Raw genomic sequence first — 24,626 nt, 5'->3', positions numbered from 1 at the left:
AGAGGCGCTCGGCAGTGCTGTAGATGCCAATACTTTGTACCACTATGCTTAATTGGCCCAGGCGGCACAGGGTTGTAATGTTCAAGTGTCACAAATGAAATATTGCTTAGGGCTGGTACTATGTACCTCTTACACGATTTCGGTTACTGTTCGGTCTGTGGCATAGGCTTGCGGTGCTGGCTCAAGCCCTGGATCCTGTAATACGGGCAAGCCGGCTACCAGCATAAAGAGTGCAAAGGGCAAGTATCCACATGGAAGGGTGAGTGCGCGCTCCAATGTTAATGTAATTAATAGAAGTTTCCAACTGTGCTGTAATTATTCAGTTGAACTTTAGTTCGGGTACGTAGATAAGTATGTATTTCTAGACTTGTTTCGGAGAGCCAAGTCCCCTTTTTCAATAGCAGGGAAACAAAATTAAGTGGAAGAACAGTCAACGTATGGATAAGATGCCAGGGAGAGTGTTGCCATACTTTTTATGGAAAAATGAGTGATGTCATTACAAAGGACATTTGGTCCTGCAAAAAACAAACCCTCATATAGGTCTGTGGATGAAATATAAAAGAGTTATAATTTTAGTGTCAAACTAAATAGTTTAATAAAAAACATGAGAGGTGGAAAAAGCAAAAGTAAAATGGGCAGTGTCCTTAAGGGGTTAGATAATTGCTAATAAGGTGTGTAAATTAAAACATTTTACTTAATTGACAAAAATGATCTGTCCCTTTTATTTTATTTTATCTTTCAGTTTTATTGTTTTCTGAGATTAAGTACAGAAGCAATAGAAATTATAAAAAAAACTATAACTTTTTCATTATACATTACTGTTGCTGTGGGCAGATATTCTGTACATGACTAGAGCTTTTTGCACCAGAAATGACCCTTTTGCTGCCAGACAATAGTAGAGTTTCTCCTCAGTATCGGATAGTATCATTTGTATTGAATTTGTTCATTCCTGGGATATAACGAATATGCCAAATGTAGCTATATTGTGCAGTTATCGTCTTGTTCGACTTCATAAAATATGACTGTCACCCTTTACCCGTGACCTGCAAGTCATGTCATTCTATTTCTAGACCTTTTGACAGACTGCACCACTTATGGTAACTTTTAAAGCTGTTGTCCTGTGAACACTAAAGTTTTAATGGTTGCTTGCCAAAAACAGCAATGACGTGGAGGATACTGTGTGCAGAATTATCTCCTAGGGCTTGGAGCCCTACTGCTGCTGCATGATCGTAGTCTCTTGCCACAGCATCAGATGTAACCAAACAGCAGGATGTGCCCTTTTGTCCATTATCAGTACACTTCACACAGGCAGTGAGTCAGCTTAATGTGGCTGTAGCGTCATTTTTGTTCACTGAACTCTTTTATATAAAAGGGATTGAAAAATAAGCTTTTATACTTGATTTCTTCCTTTGATGAATGTCTCCTTTTACTTGTTTAAGACAATAAGTTTATTCAAATGGAGAAAAAAAAAACAGACATGGTCGCACATCCACAACATGCACCTTGATCTGATGCTTCTCAGCAACATTTATTTAACTAAATAGTCATTAGTGCACTTTATGATCATCTAGTGCAGTCCCACTAGCCACGTCATGGCCACCTGTAAGTAGCGGGTCCCTAACATCCCTAGCATTAAATGGCGCAGCACCAAGCGGTGACTACAACCGCTGCAACGCCAGTGGCCACAGGGAGAACTGCCCACTGGCAGAGCAGCCCCAATGCTACCCGAACCAGATCCTGGGCCGTGCCTCCTTACAGGCACAGCGCATCACCAGCAACAGACACCTCACAGCGCAGCACCAAAGCTTTTACACCTGTTCACTCTGGGGCTGTGCGGCGTCCATTGCTGCCGCAACGCTGTGTCTGTGGGGAGGTGCGGCCCAGGGACTGGTTCGGGTAGCATTGGGGCTGCTTTGCCAGTGGGTCGTTTCCCCCCCTCTGGGTGCTGGTGTTGCGGCGGTGGTGGTCGCTGCTCAGTTCATTTTATGCTAGGGATGTTAGGGACCCGCTACTTACACTTCATGATCATAAAGTACACTAACGACCTGTTAGTTTAATACATTTTGCTGAGAATCATTAGATCAAGGTGCATGTTGTGGATGTGCAACCATGTCTGTTTTATTCTCTACTTGAATTGACAGTAAGTTTAGTTTGCATTGTGAAATAAATAAACTGTAGAGTTTCCTAAATTTGGTTCCCAACCATTGCAATTAACTGAGCAGGAGAAACTGAGATTATGTAATAAATGACCTTGTAGAGGATTACTGAGCATAATTTAATATTTGCTGATGATACAAAACTTGGTAATGTAATGAAACCAGAGGAGGTTAATACTGAAATATTTGGGGAAGCTGGAGGCTTGGGCGGATAAATGGAAATTAATATTAATTTAGATAAATGCTCTTAAAGAGGTATTCCCATCTTATCAAATTGATCTTTAAAAAATCCACCTAGCCACAATAAGTATATTTGTAGTATACTTTTATTACTTGCCCCCCTCCCCCTAGTCCTACAACACCATTTCTTTATTCCAGCACAGCGGCATACATGTGTTCTATTACTCTAACTTGTTCATTCACATCCAGTCACATTCCTGGCGCTCCAAATCTTCCAACAATATGTCAAGCTCTGTAGACTACAGGATGACGACATCACCTATCAGATCACCGCCTACTAGCTCCCAGACCCATCCCCACTCCTCCCAGCTCCATCTGCTATTTTTATAGGATCAGTGTGTGTGTATGTGTGTATGTATGTGTGTGTATATGTATATATATATATATATATATATATATATATATATATATATATATATATATTATAGTAGTTATACACCTCCCCAGGGACTGTGTTCGCACATTGCGTCTCTTACAGCCTCTTTTCTGTTCTTGCTGTGATGTTCCCCAAATCATGGCAAAAATGAAGTTTGTAGGATCTGTTCACATTGTCCAAATATATGAATGGACAGTACAGAGATCTTTCTAGTGATATTTTATACCGCGGCCGACAACCATGGCATTCTCTAGGTTTAGAGAAAAGAAGGTTTCACCATCATCACAGATGAGGATTCTTTGCTGTAAGAGCAGTGAGACCATGGAACTCTCTGCCACATTATGTTGTGAAGGTAGATTCATTAAACAAATTAAAGAGGGTTCTGGATTCCCTTCTTAAAAGTAATAATATTACAAGCTATTTGGGGCATTCAAATGCTATTGTTTGTCCCATTCTGAACATACGTAGAGGTGGGAGATTATTCTTGATATACACATTTTTGTATATGTTCAACTGTAATAACCTGTATATTAGCTTAAACATATTCAGTGAGTGGTATAAAATAATTAAGCTAAATGTCTTGACAATTTTCAGATCCATTTTCAAGTAGTTTTTGTGTCAATATCTTGGTACCCTCATGAGTACTGTAGACAATGCCCCAGCTACACAAAGCTCTCATCTCTGCAAGAGCATTAGGAAACCCAAGGAACACCTGTTCTAAGATGAAACTGTGGGGCCTGGTTGCCATTTTGGTACACCTGCTACATGCAAGGAGTGTAATAATTGGGTGAAAAAGCTATACATTTTCTACCATACTATTTTTGGATATAATTTGAAATCTGATGCCAAACAATTAAGAATATGATTGTAAACAATTTCAGGGAATCCATATTTGTCCGATTTTACTGCCTGTTAATCGGACAGTAAAATTGTGATGTGAACCAAGCCTAACTTATGTTTTCTAATGATGGTTCTTTCTGTTTTAGATTGGAGCATTCCACAAGTGGAGAGGTAAATGCATTTACATTACAAATGTCTTTCATGTTTACAAAAAGTGAGGGCAATAAAACACCTATAGCTGGACATCTAGCTCGTAACCCAGTGTCATGCAGGCCCCTTCTGATGAATTCTGCCAGTGTTTGACATCTTAGGCTTGATATGTGACATCTCATTTCATGAACAGTACAGAATAGATCATTATGTGCCATTCTAATCTGATGTTCAGTCTGTGCCAAGGTTCACCTCTGTGCACCTTTTGCGGTTATTCTAGTTTCCAGTTGGTCTCCAAACCGCTGAAATTTTGAACAGTGCTGAAATCTAGGCCTACAAGCATAGCAATCTGCTGGAGCGATAAACCATTGTCTTTCAGTTAAAGAATTGTGTACCTCTTGGTTTGCAACAAGTAGCAACAACTGTCATGTTAATGAAGAGGGGGAATCGCACCATCATACTGTAATGCTGTAATAAATTGCTTTTGATCTCTCTTTTATACCACTGAAACCCCCTCCCACAATTGGAGTTAGTTGCTTGAAAATGTTATCATTTGTAGATCTAAGGCTGCATTCACACCTCGTTTTCACTGTACAGGTGTCTGATCCGGCTGGGGGAGTGGAAAACTGGGTGCTCCCGTACCCCAGCCGGATCAGCGCTGAAATCCATATACTACGTTTTAGGTCTGGTCATAAAAACCGGATACGGGTAAAAAATGAGCCGACCGGGGTCACCGTTTGGCTCCGGTCGGCTCATCAAAGTAAATGGATTTAAGCGCTGGTCCGGCTGGGGTACGGGAGCGCCGGCACCTGTACAGTGAAAACGAGGTGTGAATGCAGCCTTAGCGACTACTTCTTTTTCTTCAATTTGCATAAATTTTACAGCTTGTCCTTCGCGATGTTACAGTTTTTATGTGGAGGAGTGTATTTTCAGTTTCACATCTATGCAGCTACAGGTGCTGTACAACTTTAACCTTTATTTTGTATAAGGCTATAGGACACTTTTTTTTTTTCAGCAAATCTTGTATTACGTGTGGTTGTTGCATCCAATATCCCGCAGTTAAAGCACAACTGTCTCTTGAAAATGCCTCTTAAAACTATGCCCACTATGTAAGAGCTGTGTACATGTGTAATACAGCTATACCTTTTGGCTTCTTGTTCTGTGCCTTATAATGCTAAAATTCACTTTTTCAGAATTCAGCAGCCATCAGGGAGGATTGGCCAGGGGTCCACAAAGCCCTGGGGCCACAGCGCTACTCACTGCCCCATGTCAGCGCTTGGCTCGCTGTGTGATTGACACACAGATCCTCTACACATGCAGTGTTGCTCAACAATACGGTGTGTGGCAAGATGTGTCTGCGAGTTCTTGCTCCTTATTCCTCCTGGCTCAGTGCCAAGTGCTAACTCTACATTAGCACTTGGCACTGAGCCAGGAGGAATAAGGAGCAAGAACTCGCAGTGAGACGTGGTGGCCCCAGGGCATTTTGGACCCCTGGACATGCCCCTCTGACTGTTGTTTACTGCCTGAAAAAGTGAATTCTGTCGTTACGTAGCTATATCTTTGGCTGTTTCTCATGTGCTTTTATAACATGTGTACACAGCTTTTACATAGTGGGCATAGTTTTATGGGTTAATTTTAAGTGACAAAGAAGGTGGAGCCTCATATTGAAGATTGCAGGGGGCCCAGCAATCTGACGCTTATCCTCTATACACACAGTTATAGCAATCTCAGATACTTTCAGGTAATTATACTTCTGGGCAATTTGCATCAGGATAGTACTCTCTTCCTTTATGGATTTAATGCAACACATAAAATACCTCTGCTACAAGTTGGATTTATTGACACTAGTATATAGGTTGTCAAACAAATTAGTGTTTTATAGTGTTCTGAAGAAATAGGCATAGGAAAAAATTAAAGTTGATAAGATGTCTGATCGCGGGGGGCCCGCCGCTGGGACCCCCCGCGATCTCCCTGCAGCAGCCCGCATTCTATGCATAGCTGCGTCTGCAGTTTCGGAAACCGCCAGGCTTCCGTGACGTGAATGGAGGATTCATGTCTATGGAAGGGGGTGTTGCGGCCGTTACGCCCCCTCCCATAGAAATGAATGGAGGCGGCGTGGCGTGATGTCACGTCCCCGTCTCGGAAGCCCGTCGGTTTCCGAAACTGCAGACGCAGCTATGCATAGAATGCGGGCTGCTGCAGGGAGATCGCGGGGGGCCCCAGCGGCGGGCCCCCCGCGATCAGACATCTTATCAACTTTAATTTTTTCCTATGCCTATTTCTTCAGAACACTATAAAACACTAATTTGTTTGACAACCTATATACTAGTGTCAATAAATACAACTTGTAGCAGAGGTATTTTATGTGTTGCATTAAATACATGAAGGAAGAGAGTACTATCCTGATGCAAATTGCCCAGAAGTATAATTACCTGAAAGTATCTGAGATTGCTATAACTGTGTGTATAGAGGATAAGCAACAGATTGCTGGGCCCCCTGCAATCTTCAATATGACGTAGCTACGCATAAAATGCGGGCTGCTGCAGGGAGATCGCGGGGGGTCCCAACGGCAGCCCCCCCCCCCCCCCCCCGCGATCAGACATCTAATCCCCTATCCTTTCGATAGGGGATAAGATGCTTTTGCCCAAAATACCCCTTTAACTAGGATAAATAGAGTACTTGCAATTGGTGTTGTGCTCATCTTGCCCATCTGGTGGCGCTCCTGTTGTCTTGGCGCATGCACTCTGAGCAGGTAGAGACATATCCATGCCCTGTGGCATATTGGTAAATTCCAGTTGGCAATGATTGCACTTAAGCAAACCTTTTGTATGATTGCTTTAGGATGCAGTAATCTTTAGAGAAAAATGTAGCAATCCGATACATTTTCTTGGAAGTACTGTGTGATATTATATATATAATTTTTATTTATTTTTTTGCAGTAGAGGCTGCAATAACTGAATGAAGAATGTTCTTGTGGCTCATATTCTGTTAGAGGGAATCTGTCAGCTTCTCTCAGCTGCAGACACCATTGGCTAGCTGTTAGGGTATAAAAACTATCTGTACTTTTCCTTGAGCAGATGGTGGTTGCCAAACTTACGGGGGAAAAAAATCACTTTTCTTTTCTCAGCCAAGTGTCAAAAAGATGAAGGTAAGCTGCTCAAGTGCCACAGCCTGGCATGCCTTCTTGCTTGCCATCACCTCCCTCCAGCCCTTCTTTGACTGACCTATATTGCCCCATATATATTAATCACAGAGGAGCTGGGAGGGAAAGCAAGAAGGTATGCCAGGCTGTGGCACTTAGCCCTGCCACCTTCAAAGAGGCCACATCTGTGCATGAGATATGTGTGACATTTTAACTCTTACCTGTTCAAGTGAGTGAGGCTGAACTGTATACCAGACATAGGCAAAAGACATCCTAGTGACGCACAGCTAGTTCTCCCAATTTATTTGCAGCAGCAGACTTTGCATGGACATCCGAGAACATTTTTGCAAAATAGCTGAGCTTTTTGGGATGTTTGGTGGACCACAAGTGGTTAAAGGGGTATTTCGGTATAAAAAGAATTGCCTACCCTGGTCCGCTGCAGCTCCTGTTGCACCACCTTCCAGTCCCCCACTGCTCATCTCTTCTTCCTGCTTCTGAGATTAAATTTCCTGTCTCAGCCAGTGATGAGCAGCAAGGAAGAAAGGAGCTGCAATTAAAGCTGCCAGGGAACTGGTTAGGTAAGTATCTCCTTTTTTTAATATCATATATATTTTTACACCAGCCCCAGCAACATTTATGTTTCTTGTACCGGAATACCTTTTAAAATTTTAAAACCCTAACCTATAGACGCAATTATACATGTTGACTTCAGCTCACCAGTTGTTGAATGTATGCCATGTTTGATTACTGAGAATCTTTTGAAAAGGTATTCATACTAACTAATTCACAAGATAATGCGAGTGGCACGGCACTGCTCTCACTGATGGACTCGATGTGGTATAAGTGGATGAATGTGAATGAGGGTGGTGGTGCTCTGGTCAAAGCTGAAACACAGGTGATATGAAAGGATGAAGATAAAAGATCAGACCGGCAGACTCACCACGCCATCCTCCGGCTGGAGGAAGCACGGTGGTCCGTGCGAAACGGAGTCTGTTGCCAGTTTATCCCCCCACTGCACGTCCTGATCCCCCAAGTTTGTGAGTATTTGTCTATGAATTGCTGACGCAAATAAAGAAGAAGAGAATCGTGGTGAGTCTGTCTGTCTGATCTTTTATCTTCATCCTTTCATACTAACTAAGCTGAAAAAATGTATAAAGTGTTTTCTGAAATGTTTGGTCTTTGCATTTGTTTAACAAGAATCTATAACAATGACCCCTGAATCAATTGTTCTGTGCTGTTTATAGAGACACAAAACACACATGAGTTTACCATTGTTTTTATATGTAAAATGTGCTTTGTTTTGTGTCCTTTTTATTCACAGCTCGTGTACCATGCATTGCAGCTATTGGCATTTGCCGTCCTTGCCATTTTAATTATGAGACTGAAGTTGTTTTTAACACCCCACATGTGTCTAATGGCATCCCTGCTATGCTCCAGACAGGTAAGGCTGTGTGCTGTTATATTTTTTTTTTTAAGCAGTTACCCAGTGGCAGGCAGTGATTTTCAAAAGTATGTGGTTTCATAGTATAAAAAAAAAAAATACATTTACTCCCCTCCTGCGCTGATGCCTCTGGTATCCTGCTCCAGGACCTGCAGCAATTGTCTTCTTGAGCAGCAGCCTGACGTGTCAGGCCCAGAAAGCACCCAAGTCTAGTGCGTGACACTGCTGCAGAGCAAATCACTGGTCGCAGCGATGTCTTTCCGCAGCCAGTGATTTGCTAAGCAGCAGTGTGATACAACGGGCCCCATAGTCATGCTGCGGCTCAGAAAGAGGATCGCTACAAGGCCTGTAGCAGGACACTGGAGACATTGCTGGAGTGCAGGAGATGAGTAAAGGTTTGTTCTGTTAAATACTATAGAACGAGTATACTTCTGAACCTTTTTATTATGCACTTTTACAGGGTTTTGTTGCCATTATGGTAAGTTTTCCAATGACATGATTTGTATGTTATTTGTTCCTTGACATTGTACCCATACTTGGTTTTATGTAATAAGTAGTATATTATTGCTTTATTTGATAAGCTTGGCAAAAGGCCATGTTTTGTATCCAGTACGTAAATTGCATCAAAAGGGTGAAAGTGTTTAATTTTTGTGGTAAACCTTGTATTTATATAGTAGTGAATTGAATAAATACTTGTTGTGTAGTATTGGCATTGTATGTGCAAACTCATCACTAATATCTTTAGAAATTCTTAAAACTAAAAATATGTTCACCACCAACTATTATACCTCCAGAGAACCCACATTTGTTCGATGAGTACACAGGCAAACAGTCAGCCCATCGCAGTGGAACTTTCAATAAAATGTAAAGAAAAATCCAGAACTTGAGTAAAATCTTCTTATGTTTTAATGGATCTAAAACAAAAACTGTCACCCTTACTAACGGCTCGAGACAGGGGTGCCCCCTTTCCCCGCTAATCTACATTCTCTTTATCGAACCTCTGGCTAAGGCTCTGTGAATGGATTGCAGGATTTTGGGCGTCCAGATAGGGTGGGGTCTTGCATCTGATTTCCCTCTATGCTGATGACGTCATCCTTTCTTAACCCCTTAAAGGAAATCTGTCATCAGAATCACCCGCACTAAACCTCTTACACAGGCTGGATAAAAATGGTTACCTGGATAAAATCCTTACCTGGATAAAAATGGTTCAGCGCTTCTTAAGATATCTTTATTTTTAGTTTTCTGTTATTCCCTGGCTTTGGACTCAGTGGGAGGTGTTATCATCTGGGACTCGGCCACACGTCATTCTAGCTGGGCGGAGCTGCCGCCCGGCTCATGAATATTCATGAACTTATCCTCCTTGTCTAATTCTTCTTTCTCGGTCTGGTGTGGAGGGCCGCGCATGCGCCGCGTTCCATACACCCGGAAGCGGCATTCTCCTCCCGGCTTCACTCAAGCTGCGGCCCTATACAAGTAAGAAGACGGGCTGCACAAGTGAAAAGCCGGGGGTGGGAGGAAGGGAGGGACGAGGGTGTATTTATTCACAAACAGATCGAGAAAGAAGAATTAGACCAGGAGGATAAGTTCATGAATATTCATGAGCCGGGCGGCAGCTCCGCCCAGCTAGAATGACGTGTGGCCGAGTCCCAGATGATAACACCTCCCACTGAGTCCCAAGCCACGGAATAACAGAAAACTAAAAATAAAGATATCTGAAGAATCACTGAACCATTTTTAACCAGGTAAGGAGCGTTTTAATCAGGATCACCCGCACTACAAGCCTGTGTAACAGGTTTAGTGCGGGTGATTCTGATGACAGATTTCCTTTAAGGACCAATGCAAATAAACCTGTATGCCCCTGAAAGACCAGGCCTGTTTTTTCAAATCGGGGATGTCTGTCTTTATTAGAGAATAACTCTGGTAACGTTTTGCCAATCACGATAATTCTGACATTGTTTTTTTGTCACAAGTCGTCCTTCATGTACATAGTAAAAGTAAGCCGATATCATTTGTAGTTTTTTTTTACAATGCAAAAAATCATGACATTTTTACAAAAAAATTAAGATTTTTTGCTATTTTAACACTAATAGGTTGCATATATTTATACTTACTGACCAAATAGTTTATGAAACTTATACTTTCAGATGTCTACTTTATTTTGACGTCATTTTTTAGTTTTTAATTAACATTTTAAATTAGTTAGAAGCCTAACAATTTAACTTGAAATTTTGAAAATTTGAAAAGTACATCTTTTTTTATGTGCTATGCAAGGTTTGCAGAAATTAAAAGGTAGTAGAACATAGGAACACCCCCCCAAATGACCCCATTTTAAAAACTAGACCCCTCAAGGTATTCGCTAGGGGGTACAGTGAGTATTTTAACACCATAGTTTTTTGGCAGGAATTATTACAAAGTCAGTGTTAAAAATTCAAAATTTGCAATTTTTCACAAATGCATCATTTGGGGGGCATATTTTTTGTACATTACTTCTGATATTGAAAGAAATGCACCCTATATTTTATTTAGCTGCTTGTCCCATGTTCGGAAATACCCCCGCTTTGGCCATATATGGTTCCTTGGCCGCGTGGTAGGACTCAGGAGAGGAGCGCCATTTGGCTTTCAGGGCAGAACAGTACCCCCACCCCCACAAGTGACCCCATTTATATACCGCACCCCTACAAGTTATTGGCTGGACCTCTCTGATTGGTCCTTGGTCGGCTGGCAGTATAACGCGTCTGTCTGTGACAGTTAAGGCTCCTGATGGATATATCCGCCATGTTGTGGGAATAAGCACCCGCTCATGGCGAATATATCCATCACTGCTGCAGCTGGGTAGCTCAGTGTGTCCGCTCATGACTGCTGGCGGGAAATCCGCCGCTATGAGTGGACACACAAAGCTACCCAGCCGCAGCAGCGAGCTCATTACCGTGACTGCTGCATAATGTGTAGGATCACATGGTGGACATCCGCAGCATATTACATGCTGCGGGTGTTCGCCAATGCGATCCTACACATTATGCATTTTTTTTATTAGATTCATTTAATAAATGTATTTTTAATATTTTTTTATTTTTTACACTTTTATTAAATTTTTATTTATTTCTACACTTTTATTTTATTTATTTATTTATTTATTTTTACACTTTTTAATGCTTTGGAATACTTAGTATTCCAAAGCATTGCAGTTATATGCTGCCTGCCAGTTTTCACTAGCAGGCAGCATATCGGGACGTGCCTCTGGCACGTCCTACAGGCAATGCCCAGGGCAGACCTGGAGGTCTTTGTAGGACCCCCGGCTGCCCAGGTATGCCGCGATGCTCCGGGGTGCCCCCTCCCTCTGTCAGAACTCCTTACAGCGCGCGGTCACTTCTGACCGCGGCTGTAGGGGTTAAACTGTCAGGAGTGAAGTGAACTTCACTCCTGGCAGTGCGGCAGGTCCCGGCCAGCCGCGGCCACACACAGCACCCCGCGATCGCAATGCGGGGTGCTGCAGAGGAGACAGAGGGTGTGCATCTCGTGGGTGCACTGGGCAGCACCCACGAGAATAATGGACGAGTATAGACGTCCAGGTGCGGGAACGGCCGTCAACCTGGACGTCTATACTCGTCCATGGTCGTTATCTGGTTAAACACATCCACTGGTTTCCCTTCCCGCAGTCATGGACACCATAGGGCAGTGGTTCTTAACCTTGTTGGAGGTACTGAACCCCACCAGTTTCATATGTTCATTCACCGAACCCCTCTGAATTGGAAAAATAAAATGATTTTTTCAGATTCAAAACATAGGAGGTGCACAAAATGAACAAAAACCATTAAAGAACAAAACCATTAAGAACAAAGAACAAAACCATGAAAACATGATTTTCACACAAAAACATAATGAATATTTACAAGCAGTGTTCCCCACACATTAGGCCCAAATGTAGGGGTCCTCAAACTTTTTAACCTCTTCAGGACATAGGGCGTATGGATACGCCCTGAATCCTGAGTCCTTAAGGACCGAGGGCGTATCCATACGCCCGTGGGAATTCCGGCCCCCACCGCTAGCCAGTTGGGGACCGGAGCCGGATGCCTGCTGAAATCGTTCAGCAGGCATCCCGGCATATCGCCCAGGGGGGTCATTATGCCCCCCCATGTCGGCGATCGCCGCAGATCGCTGGACAATTCAGTCCAGCGATCTGCGGCGATTCCGGGTCAATCGGGTCTCCAGTGACCCGGAATTACTGGCTGTTCGGGGCCGTCTCTGACGGCCCCGAACAGCCAGAGCCTGCAGGGGTGAGGTGGCACTGGTGCCACCTCACGATCGCCCTGATTCGTCGGCCGGATTACCGGCCGACCAATCAGGGCGCCTGCTGCGGGTGTCACTCCCGCACCCGCTCCGCCCCTCTTCTGGAGGACGTGAGCGGGTGCGGGACGTGAACCCCGGGTGCTGGGGACCCCGATCCCCGGCGCCCCTGTTGGGATCGGGGCCCCAGGAGCAGCTGCGGCGGCGGAGACGACGAGGGACTGACCTGTGCGGCGAGGATCGTTGGAGGTGAGTGACAGCCTCCTGCTGTTGCTTAGCAACAGCTCCCAGCATGCAAAAAGGGCATGCTGGGAGCTGTAGTTATGCAACAGCAGGAGGCAGACCACCACAACTCCCAGCATTCCCTTATGGGCATGCTGGGACTTATGGTTTTGCAACAGCTGGAGGCACATTCTTTCTATGGAAAAGTGTACCTTCAGCTGTTGTCTAACTACAACTCCCAGCTTGCACAAACAGCTAAAGTGCATGCTGGGAGTTGTAGTGGTGCATCTGCTGGTTGCATAACTACAACTCCCAGCATGCCCGTTGGCTGTCGGTGACTGCTGAGAGTTGTAGTTTTGCAACAGCTGAAGGCACACTGGTTGTGAAACTCAGTTTTTTTTTTACCTAACTCAGTGTTTCACGACCGGTGTGCCTCCAGCTGTTGCAAACTACAACTCTCAGCAGTCACCGTACACCATGCACCGTACATGCTGGGAGTTGTAGTTTTGCAACAGCTGGAGGCACACTGGTTGTGAAACACTGAGTTAGGTCACAAACTCAGTGATACATAACCAGTGTGCCTACAGTTGTTGCAAAAGTGCAACTCTCAGCAGTCACCGACAGCCAACGGGCATGCTGGGAGTTGTAGTTATGCAACAGCTGGATGCCCCCCCCCCAATGTGAACGTACAGGGTACACTCACATGGGCGGAGGATTACAGTAAGTATCTGGCTGCAAATTTGAGCTGCCGCAAACTTTCTGCTGCAGCTCAAATTGCCAGCGAGAAACTACTGTGAACCCCCGCCCGTGTGACTGTACCCTAAAAACACTACACTACACTACCACAAAAAATAAAATAAAAAGTAAAAAACACTACATATACACATACCCCTACACAGCCCCCCTCCCCTCCCCAATAAAAATGAAAAACGTCTGGTACGCCACTGTTTCCAGAACGGAGCCTCCAGCTGTTGCAAAACTCCCAGTATTGTCGGACAGCCGTTGACTGTCCAGGCATGCTGGGAGTTTTGCAACAGCTGGAGGCACCCTGTTTGGGAATCACTGGCGTAGAATACCCCTATGTCCACCCCTATGCAAGTCCCTAATTTAGGCCTCAAATGCGCATGGCGCTCTCACTTTGGAGCCCTGTCGTATTTCAAGGCAACAGTTTAGGGTCACATATGGGGTATCGCCGTACTCGGGAGAAATTGTGTTACAAATTTTGGGGGGTATTTTCTGCTTTTACCCTTTTAAAAAATGTAAAATTTTTGGGAAACCAAGCATTTTAGGTAAAAAAAAAATTTTTTTTTTACATATGCAAAAGTTGTGAAACACCTGTGGGGTATAAAGGTTCACTTAACCCCTTGTTACGTTCCCCGAGGGGTCTAGTTTCCAAAATGGTATGCCATGTGGTTTTTTTTTTTTGCTGTTCTGGCACCATAGGGGCTTCCTAAATGCGGCATGCCCCCAGAGAAAAATTTGCGTTCAAAAAGCCAAATGTGACTCCTTCTCTTCCGAGACCTGTAGTGCGCCAGCAGAGCACTTTTCACCCCCATATGGGGTGTTTTCTGAATCGGGAGAAATTGGGCTTCAAATTTCTGGGGGTATTTTCTGCTATTACCCTTTTAAAAAAAAAATTTTGGGGGGAAAACAAGCATTTTAGGTAAAATTTGTTGTTTTTTTTTTTACATTTGCAAAAGTCGTGAAACACCTGTGGGGTATTAAGGTTCACTTTATCCCATGTTACATTCCCCGAGGGGTCTAGTTTCCAAAATGGTATGCCATGTGGGTTTTTTTTTTGCTGTTCTGGCACCATAAGGGCTTCCTAAAGGTAACATGCCCCCCAAAAACCATTTCAGAAAAACGTACTCTCCAAAATCCCCTTGTCGCTCCTTCCCTTCTGAGCCCTCTACTGCGCCCGCCGAACACTTTACATAGACATATGAGGTATGTGCTTACTCGAGAGAAATTGGGCTACAAATACAAGTAAAAATTTTGCCCTTTTACCCCTTGTAAAAATTCAAAAATTGGGTCTACAAGAACATGTGAGTATAAAAAATGAAGATTGTGAATTTTCTCCTTCACTTTGCTGCTATTCGTGTGAAACACCTAAAGGGTTAAAACGCTGACTGAATGTCATTTTGAATACTTTGGGGGGTGTAGTTTTTATAATGGGGTCATTTATGGGGTATTTCTAATATGAAGACCCTTCAAATCCACTTCAAACCTGAACTGGTCCCTGAAAAATACTGAGTTTGAAAATTTTGTGAAAAATCGGAAAATTGCTGCTGAACTTCGAAGCCCTCTGGTGTCTTCCAAAAGTAAAAACACGTCAATTTTATGATGCAAATATAAAGTAGACATATTGTATATGTGAACCAAAAAAAAATGTATTCGTAATATCCATTTTCCTTACAAGTATAGAGCTTCAAAGTTAGAAAAATGCTAAATTTTCAAATTTTTCATCAAATTAACGGATTTTTCACCAAGAAAGGATGCAAGTATCGACAAAAATTTACCACTATGTTAAAGTAGAATATGTCACGAAAAAACAATCTCGGAATCAGAATGATAACTAAAAGCATTCCAGAGTTATTAATGTTTAAAGTGACAGTGGTCAGATGTGCAAAAAACGCTCCGGTCCTTAAGGCCAAAATGGGCTCCGCCCTGAAGGGGTTAAACAGGGGGCCAGTTCACGGTCCCTCAAACCATTGGAGGGCCGGACTATAGTTTAAAAAAAAAAAAAAAACTATGAACAAATTCCTATGCACATTTATATATCTTCTTAGTGGACTACCCCTTTAAGTACGCAGCACAGCTCCCCCCACATTAGGTAGGCAGCACAGTTCCCCCCACATTAGGTTGGCAGTATAGATCCCCCCCCCCCCCCCCACATTAGGGTTGGCAGTATAGTTCCCCCACATTTCGTTGGCAGTATAGTTCCCCCCACATTTGATTGGCAGTATAGTTCCCCCACATCAGGCTGGCAGTATAGTTCCCCCACATTAGGTTGGCAGTGTAGTCCCCCTCCCCCCCCCCCCGACATTAGATTGGCAGTATCAGTCCCCCCACATTAGGTTGGCAGTAGTTTCACCCACATTAGGTTGGCAGTATAGTTCCCCCACATTAGGTTGGCAGTATAGTTTCCCCCACATTAGGTTGTAGTTCCCCCACATTGGGTTGGCAGTATAGTTCCTCCACATTTAGTTGGCAGTATAGTTCCCCCACATTAGGCTGGCAGTATGTTCCCCCACATTAGGTGCAGTATGTTCCCCCACATTAGGTGCAATATAGTCCCCCACATTAAGCCGGCAGTATAGTCCCCCCACATTAGGTGCAATATAGTCCCCCACATTAGGCTGGCTGTATGTTCCCCCACATTAGGTGCAATATAGTCCCCCACATTAGGCTGGCAGTATGTTCCCCCACATTAGGCTGGCAGTATGTTCCCCCACATTAGGTGCAATATAGTCCCCCACATTAGGCTGGCAGTATGTTCCCCCACATTAGGTGCAATATAGTCCCCCACATTAGGCCGGCAGTATGTTCCCCCACATTAGGTTCAATATAGTCCCCCACATTACGTTGGCAGTATAGTCCCCCACATTAAGCTAGCAGTATGTTCCCCCACATTAGGTGCAATATAGTTCCCCACATTAGGCCGGCAGTATGTTCCCCCACATTATGTGCAATATAGTCCCCCACATTAGGCTTGCAGTATAGTCCCCCACATTACGTTGGCAGTATAGTCCCCCACATTAGGTGCAATATAGTCCCCCACATTAAGCTGGCAGTATGTTCCCCCACATTAGGTGCAATATAGTCCCCCACATTAGGCCGGCAGTATGTTCCCCCACATTAGGTGCAATATAGTCCCCCACATTAGGCTTGCAGTATAGTCCCCCACATTACGTTGGCAGTATAGTTCCCCCACATTAGGTGCAATATAGTCCCCTACATATTAAGCTGGCAGTATGTTCCCCCACATTAGGTGCAATATAGTCCCCCACATTAGGCCGGCAGTATGTTCCCCCACATTAGGTGCAATATAGTCCCCCACATTAGGCCGGCAGTATGTTCCCCCACATTAGGTGCAATATAGTCCCCCACATTAGGCTTGCAGTATAGTCCCCCACATTACGTTGGCAGTATAGTTCCCCCACATTAGGTGCAATATAGTCCCCTACATATTAAGCTGGCAGTATGTTCCCCCACATTAGGCCGGCAGTATGTTCCCCCACATTAGGTGCAATATAGTCCCCCACATTAGGCTGGCAGTATGTTCCCCCACTTTAGGCTTGCAGTATAGTCCCCCACATTACGTTGGCAGTATAGTTCCCCCCACATTAGGTGCAGTATGTTCCCCCACAGACATACAGCCTCCAGCCATACAGTATGGCTGGAGGCTGTATGCCTGTGTACTGCCCCACTTCAGTGTTCCGACCACCGCTCCTCCGGTCCGGCCATAGCAGGACCGGAGGATCAGTGGTCGGAACACCAAATATGATGCGCCGATGGTAAACACTTACCCAACTGCCAGAGGGCATCCTTCTTCTCCGCTCCTCCACGCTCCGTTGCCATAGGCGCACGCATGGGACGTCAGTGACGTCCCTGCGTGCGCTAGCTCCCGACGGTCCCCTCATTTTTAAAGTAAACGCGGGGCCGCAGGGACTTAACAGAGGTGTCCCTGTGTTCCAAAAGCATCTTAAGGAACACAGTGATGTGCCAAGGCAAAAACACCCGTCAGGCCTCCCCCGCCGAACCCCCGAGACTGACTCACCGAATCCCTGGGGTTCGATCGAACCCAGGTTAAGAACCACTGCCATAGGGACTTTTGGTGAGCTTTCTTACTATCATCTCAATACTAGAAAAACTCAAGCTCTTCATATTGATCTACCTTCCTCAGTTCTGAACTCCTTAAAGGGGTACTCCACCCCTAGACATCTTATCCCATATCCTAAGGATAGGGGATAAGATTTCAGATCGCCGGCGTCCCGCTGCTGGAGACCCCCGGGATCTCCACTGCGGCAGCCAGCTATCATTACAGCACAGAGCAGACTCGCTCCGTGTGTAATGACCAGCGATACAGGGGCCAGATCATCGTGACGTCACTGCTCTGCCCCTCGAGATGTCACGGCCCGCCCCCTTAATGCAAGTCTATGGGAGGGGGCATGTTGTGTTGAGGGGAGGGCCGTTACGTCACGAGGGGGCGGAGCCGTGATGTAACGATGCTCCGGCCCCTGTATTGCCCATCATTACGCACGGAGCGAGTCTGCTCTGTGCTGTAATGATAGCGGGGTGCCGCAGCGAAGATCCCGGGGGTCCCCAGCAGTGGGACCCCGGCGATCTGACATCTTATCCCCTTTCCTTAGGATAGGGGATAAGATGTCTAGGGGCAGAGTACCCCTTTTAAGACTGCCTATGCTTTTGAGTGGTGCCCAAAGAGCATTAAATACCTAGGAGTCAACCTATCCTTCCCTCACTCCACATTATACAAAACTAATTATGAGCCACTACTAGCTGAGTTGACCTCTGATATACTTTCCTATTCTAAAACTGAGATCTCATGGGTGGGTCATGTGGCCACTTTTGAAATGTTGTTACTGCCTAAACTACTGTACCTCTTCCATACTTTACCGATTCACCTCCCTGAGTCCTTCTTTGGGAAGGTCTCTTCCCTCTTATCTAATTTTTTGTGGGTGGGAAAAAAACACTATTAAAAGCAGCCCTATTCTCCAAATCCAAACTAGCTGGAGGACTTGGTACCCCTGATATAAAGGGTTACTACATTTCCACACTGGTGGTCTTCCTCCTCCCCTCCCCCTGGCTTTCTATCGAAAGTATGTTGGTTGCTCCATTTTCTATTCGTGATGTTCTCTATACACCGGCTTGGAGCGTAGATGTTCCGAATATAGCTAATCCCATTGTACGTGCCTCCCTAGGTGCCTGGTCCAACTATTTTTCCAAAATGACAGGCGAATGCTAATCCCCTGGACTTGCCACTATCTTTTGTACAAGCCTCCATACCTGTTATTGATCTATCAAACTGGATGAAGGCCGGAATTTCCTTGGTCAGGCTTTTGGTTAATGGCTTTTGCTTCTAAACATTGGCCATTTTCTATCCCCAACACAGACTTTTACAAGTTTTTAAGAGTTCGCACTTTTTAGGATCTCTCAAACCCACAGTCACTTGTATAGATCCAACTACACTAACAATACTTCGCATCCCGAATGAAAGGCCTCAAACCACTTTAACTATCATATACACAATCAGACAGCTGCATCAATTCTTACCCTCTTAGGTTATGGGTGCGGGATTTGAGTATAAACATACCTTTATCTGAATAGAAACATACATTTAAATGTATGCATAGAGCTTTTCAGTGCTCATCCCACATTGAATCCGCCTACAAGACTATACTGAGATGGTACTTTATGGCAGACAAAATAGCATTAGCTTATCCTGGATCACCAAATACATGCTGGCGGAGCTGTGGACATAAAGGAACGATCTTACACGTATTCTGGAGCTGCTCCTTGCTACAACCTTTTTGGGAGGAATGTAGAATATTCATAGCTGATCTTCTAGGAATAAAAATTAGATAGTCTCCCCTGTTGGCACTCCTCTTTGTAGGAATCCATACAATATCACCCCTTTAAGAGACATTTTCTGCATTATTTGCTTTGTCATCAAGCTGGCTATTGCCCGATTCTGGAAAACTATCACAATACCCACTAGAGACATGGTTATAGATCAAATTAATTCGACCTACGCCTTTGAACATATCTTAGCCCGAGGCGCAGACTCAATGTCTAAACAGGGGGTCAACATGGTCTGCCTCTCCACATAGAATTGATTTACAGTGACACACTTGATCTGCTTGAAACGACTTACTGTAACACATCCACAAATGTTATCTCAAACGGAATCCTCCATAGTGTATTTTCCTATCCTATTATACCTCCTTGGTTATATTACTATTATTATTTGAGCCCTTGCTTGCTGAAGGCAGTGCACTTTACAAGTCATACTCGCCTACTACAAAAATTCCTACTATGGTATGACTTAATTCTCTACGAAGATTACTAGATAGTTATTTTAGTTTCTTATTTTCTTACTCTACTATGCTGTGTATTCATATTAGTGATATTATTTCATGCTATGCGTATGATTGCAGATTTGAAATAGCCTGACAGCTGCGTCTGTTATCAAGGCTAAATGTTCCTTGTTTATATTTGATAAATGTTTACATTAAACAATAAAAAAAACTATTGAAAGTAAAATATGTCACCCTATAAGTAACACATAAATTATATCATCAAAACATGTCAACATGACTTCCAGTTCCACGGTGTGAGTAAGGGGAGGACGAGCTCTGTCCCACTGAATGCCTGCACAACTACCCGCAAACTACACCCCCTCTCATTTCACCTTGAGTATCTAAACAGTGGCCAGAAGTGTGGAGAAGTTTAGGGAGCGCTATTTACTCCACAGTGAAGCAAAATCTCACTCATCTCAACCGTATCACAAGGTGGAGAGAAGGGAAAAGATGGGCACTGCAACTTTAGGATGTGACCTGGGAGAGGAACTCTTATCTAACCCACCAGCACCCGAGGTTCAACAAGTAGACATGGGCTTTGGACCAGAGGACATTGCTAAAGATTACAAAGAATAGACATTAGCCATTGAGGTGGCTGTACATCTGGCTCCAGAAATAAAAAAAACTCTTGCCAACACAGTCGAAAGGGACAACTCACTTGGCACAAATTAAAGCACATGGAGAAAAGAATGGGGGTGGTTGAGGATAAATATGGGCCTTTCTCTATCTTTTAGTTACTGTAGTGTACTGGCATCAGAATGTAAAGTACATAAAAGTGCTTCCCAGTAGTACCCCAACTGTGCTGGCTTCTTGATCTCCAGCCATGTAGTTCAGCAAGTTCTCGGTTAGTAAAATATACAAATTCTTGGACACCATAGCATGTTGTCATAGAAAAACCAGGCATTTTGACAGTATAACTACCATCAGTTTCCCTCCAACATTTTTACTAGCCCATCGTATAAAAAATGAGCCAGACACTGTAATATGTGAATGAGCCATTAAAGGTAAATATATTAAAACGGATGTAAGGCTATCTTCTACTTAAGTAAACCATGCTAAGTAGAAGATATACTAAAGTTTACTTAAAATGCCACCAGTTAGGAGTTTATTATTCTATGTTCATGTACTAGCCTCATAATCATTCAATAAATCTAGTTGCTCAATAGTTTTGAAGATTTACGAAGTCAATTTTTCTTTATCAAGGTCTGTTATTTTATGCTGCTTTTCCAAGGCTTAGTATGCCTCAACTCCTTGTTATCATATTAAGTTTTAAAACCTTGTTTTTCGGAGCCTCATTTCCATAGGACGTGGTTATATTTACGGTAATAATCATGAAATCCACTTAAGAGATGGACAGTTAATCATCAAAATATATGCTAGAATTTTACTGGATCGGCTATTACTCTGTATTCATGTATCGGGAAAGAAAGTTTTCATTTAATTTTTTTATTTTTATTATCATTGCCAATGTTCAGCATTGCTGGTTCACTAATATGAACACATATCCAAATAAATGTTACAAAAGAAAAGCCTTCATTCATACCCTTCAGCTTAAGGGATTCCAAACAGTAAATCCAGCATCTTCCTTAGAGAAGCTTTAAAAATATGTTTCTGCTATGTGCATGTTGTATCTTCCCCGTTGTGGAAGAAACTGATATGTTTCTATATCTCTGAAATTCCGAGCTGCATATACAGTACCCTTACTAAAACAATTCATAGATTATTGGAATGTGTACTTCTTTCCATTTTACTGGATTTATAAAAGTTTTAGTTCTTGGTAACTACTTACAGAAAGAACAATTTCCACAAGGTACAGCCCTTTACTTGTAGTCTATAACTATGGTGACATGATTCTGTGAAATTATTATTGAAAAGAGGTATATTGTCAGTATACACAAAAATGACGGATTAAAAAAAAAAAAAAAAAAAACAGAATGGAGACCATTTTTATTTTTCCTTATAAAAAGTTGCATTTTCATTGATATGGTTGTAAAGGGATTTTATTTGCCCTAGGGCATCTGGAAGTAATACAAATCTCAATGATGCATGTAGGGGGCAACAATTGGCCCATCTGATACAAAAGAAGAACTACTGTGCTCAAATTGCTGAGATAGTTTATCTCAATAGAAAGATATGAGGACACAGGAATATTTATCAAAACCTGTGTAGAAGAGTGGTGCAGTTGTCAATAGGAACCAATCAGATTGCTTCTTTCATTTTTAACAAGCCTTTTTAAAAGTGAAAGAAGCTACCTGATTGGTTGCTATGGGCAACTGCACCACTCTTCCTCTACAAAGGTTTTGATAAATCTCCCCCACAGGGCTTTGGAGCTTGCTGTGTTTGTGGCTATACAGCCACAGGCTAGTCTCCATGCCATGCTGTTCTATGTTCAAAGACTAAAGTGCACACAATGAGCATGTGAGCATGTAAACCAGACCATGGGACTTGATGATCTGTTCTGAAGACACATTTTCTAATACTTAGAGCGGACTGCCAAGTGCATGTGTGTCATTTTGCTGAGAAAACAGGGATGTAGAAATCCTGACGCCCAGGACATGCAGTTCCGGGCGCCGGGCAGGGGAATTTTTCAGGCCTTTAGCCAGACCTAAAAGCCCCCAACAAATACGGTGTCACTCAGGGTGTATGAAGCTGATTTGAGCCCGCTCCATACCTGGCGGCCCCCAGCTGATTTCAGTAGTTGGGGGCCGCCGCTAATAACAGGCATGTGGCGAACATCGTGGCTATCTATTAACTCTTTAGAGCACCCCTGTCAAAGCTTACAGTGGCGTTTAAAGGGACATGTAAATGCTCCCTGGTGGTCTAGTGGGGTGGATCGCCCCCCCTGTAGTGGGATCCACTGTAGAGGTAGCTGAAGGGATAACCTCTGCTATCCTAGGGCCTGTGGCTCTGTCATTGATAGAGCCTAGCTGGACCAGGCTTAATTGATGGAGCGCAAAGCACACAGATCAATAGACTTCAATAGAACTGCATTGATTTGTATGAGGAATCTAATGTATCCTCCTAAAAGCTCCCTAAGGGGACTAATTTTTTTATTTTTTTTTTTTAAATACACATTAACCCCTTCCATATTAAAAGTACCAAAATGGTACCGATACAAACAACTAATTACAGTGCAGAAAATGAGCCATCATACAGCCTGGTATTTTTTTTTTTATTCTAAGATTTTTTTTTTTATTAGTAAATCGTGACGGAAACTATACAAATTTGGTATTGCTGTAATCAGGCTGACCTAAAGTATCAAAATAACATGTTAGTTCAACCATAAGGTAAATGGCGTATTATAGAATGCAAAAATGAAAATTGGGCGGGACAAGTGGATTGTGTTCCCATTTCCACACCCCTGGAAATAGATAGCATAAAGCTTCACTATGGGAAGAAAGAAAGACCACACAGGCAATGTGATCCTCTGGACAACATGCTGCAAGGAAATCTTGGGTCCTGGAGTTCATGTGGAAGTAACTTTAACACATTACCACAGAGGGGTGTGATTGGTCTCCAACAATGTAAATTGTCTAGATCAGTAGGATAATACATCTTGCCACACTGCAGAAAATGTCCAGGAATGATTTGCAGAAATGACAAAAAGTGTTTACTTTGCTTCTAAATTCCCTACATCTGTCTTATTGGACATCTATGGGACGTGCTGGAAAAAGTCTGTACCATGATGCTTAATGTTCAGGACTTAAAGGGGTATTCAGGAAAAAAACCTTTTTTTTTTTTTTTTTTTTTTAGATGAACTGGCTCCAGAAAGTTAAACAGATTTGTAAATTACTTCTATTAAAAAATCTTAATCCTTCCAATAATTATCAGCTACTGAATTTGAGTTGTTCTTATATGTCTGGAAACGGTGCTCTCTGCTGACATCTCTGCTTGTCTCAGGAACTGCACAGTGCAGAATAGGTTTGCTATGGGAATTTGCTTCTACTCTGGACAGCTCCCGAGACACGTGTCATTAAAGAGCACTTAGACAGAAAAGAACAACTCAACTTCAGCAGCTCATAAGTACTGAAAGGATTAAGATTTTTTAATTGAAATAATTAACAAATCTGTTTTAACTTTCTGGAGCCAGTTGATATATATATATATATATATATAAAAAAAAAAAAAAAAAAAAAAGGGTTCCCCTGGATAACCCCTTTAAAGATGTCCAGTGCTAAGAAATGTATCCCCTACCTGCAGGATAGGGGATAAATGTCTGATCGTGGGGGGGGGGGGGTACGACCGCTGGGGCTCCCCGCGATCTCCCGCACAGGGCCCCCGACTCAACCTCAGCTGAGCTACTGTGAGAGACATTTTGCTGCTGTGTGTGACACAGCGTTCGCGTGTCTCCACCTCTTCAAGAGATAAATGAAGGGGGCATGTTTCGACCAGCTGACGTGCTGGGTACGAAACGCGCTCTAGCAGTGCAGAGCTTGGGGTTAAGCCGTGGCCCTGTACATGAGTTAGCAGGGGGTCCTGCGGATAGGGGATACATTTCTTAGCGCTGGACATCTTCTTTTAAGAGATCTTTCTTTTGTCATGGTGCCAGATACCTTCAGATGTCTTGCAGAGTTTTTTTTTTTCTTTGAGTTGTGAAATACATTGCATAACAGAATATGTACTTTCAATGTACTTTCACACTTCCACTGGTGTATTAACTGTACTAACATGGAAT

The 24,626-nt window shown here is 43.3% G+C and overlaps 1 protein-coding gene across 7 annotated transcripts in view; it reads left to right on the top strand.

Annotated features, from left to right (window-relative positions):
* Positions 1 to 24,626, top strand: part of DPY19L1 (dpy-19 like C-mannosyltransferase 1) — a 176,472-nt gene that overhangs the window by 139,246 nt on the left and 12,600 nt on the right. For 6 of the 7 annotated variants that reach the window (XM_056520449.1, XM_056520447.1, XM_056520442.1 and 3 more), the window contains 3 exons: positions 3,759 to 3,783; positions 8,226 to 8,345; positions 8,806 to 8,823. In XM_056520449.1, coding sequence (XP_056376424.1) covers positions 3,759 to 3,783; positions 8,226 to 8,345; positions 8,806 to 8,823 — 163 coding nt within the window. The remainder of the gene's footprint in view (positions 1 to 3,758; positions 3,784 to 8,225; positions 8,346 to 8,805; positions 8,824 to 24,626) is intronic. The other variant, XM_056520448.1, reaches the window with a different exon arrangement.

The sequence above is a fragment of the Hyla sarda genome, chromosome 5 (genome assembly GCF_029499605.1).
Source record: "Hyla sarda isolate aHylSar1 chromosome 5, aHylSar1.hap1, whole genome shotgun sequence".
In the NCBI taxonomy this organism is placed as follows: domain Eukaryota; kingdom Metazoa; phylum Chordata; class Amphibia; order Anura; family Hylidae; genus Hyla; species Hyla sarda.
Note: the sequence above shows the minus strand (reverse complement) of the source record. Positions and strands in the feature narration are given on the sequence as shown.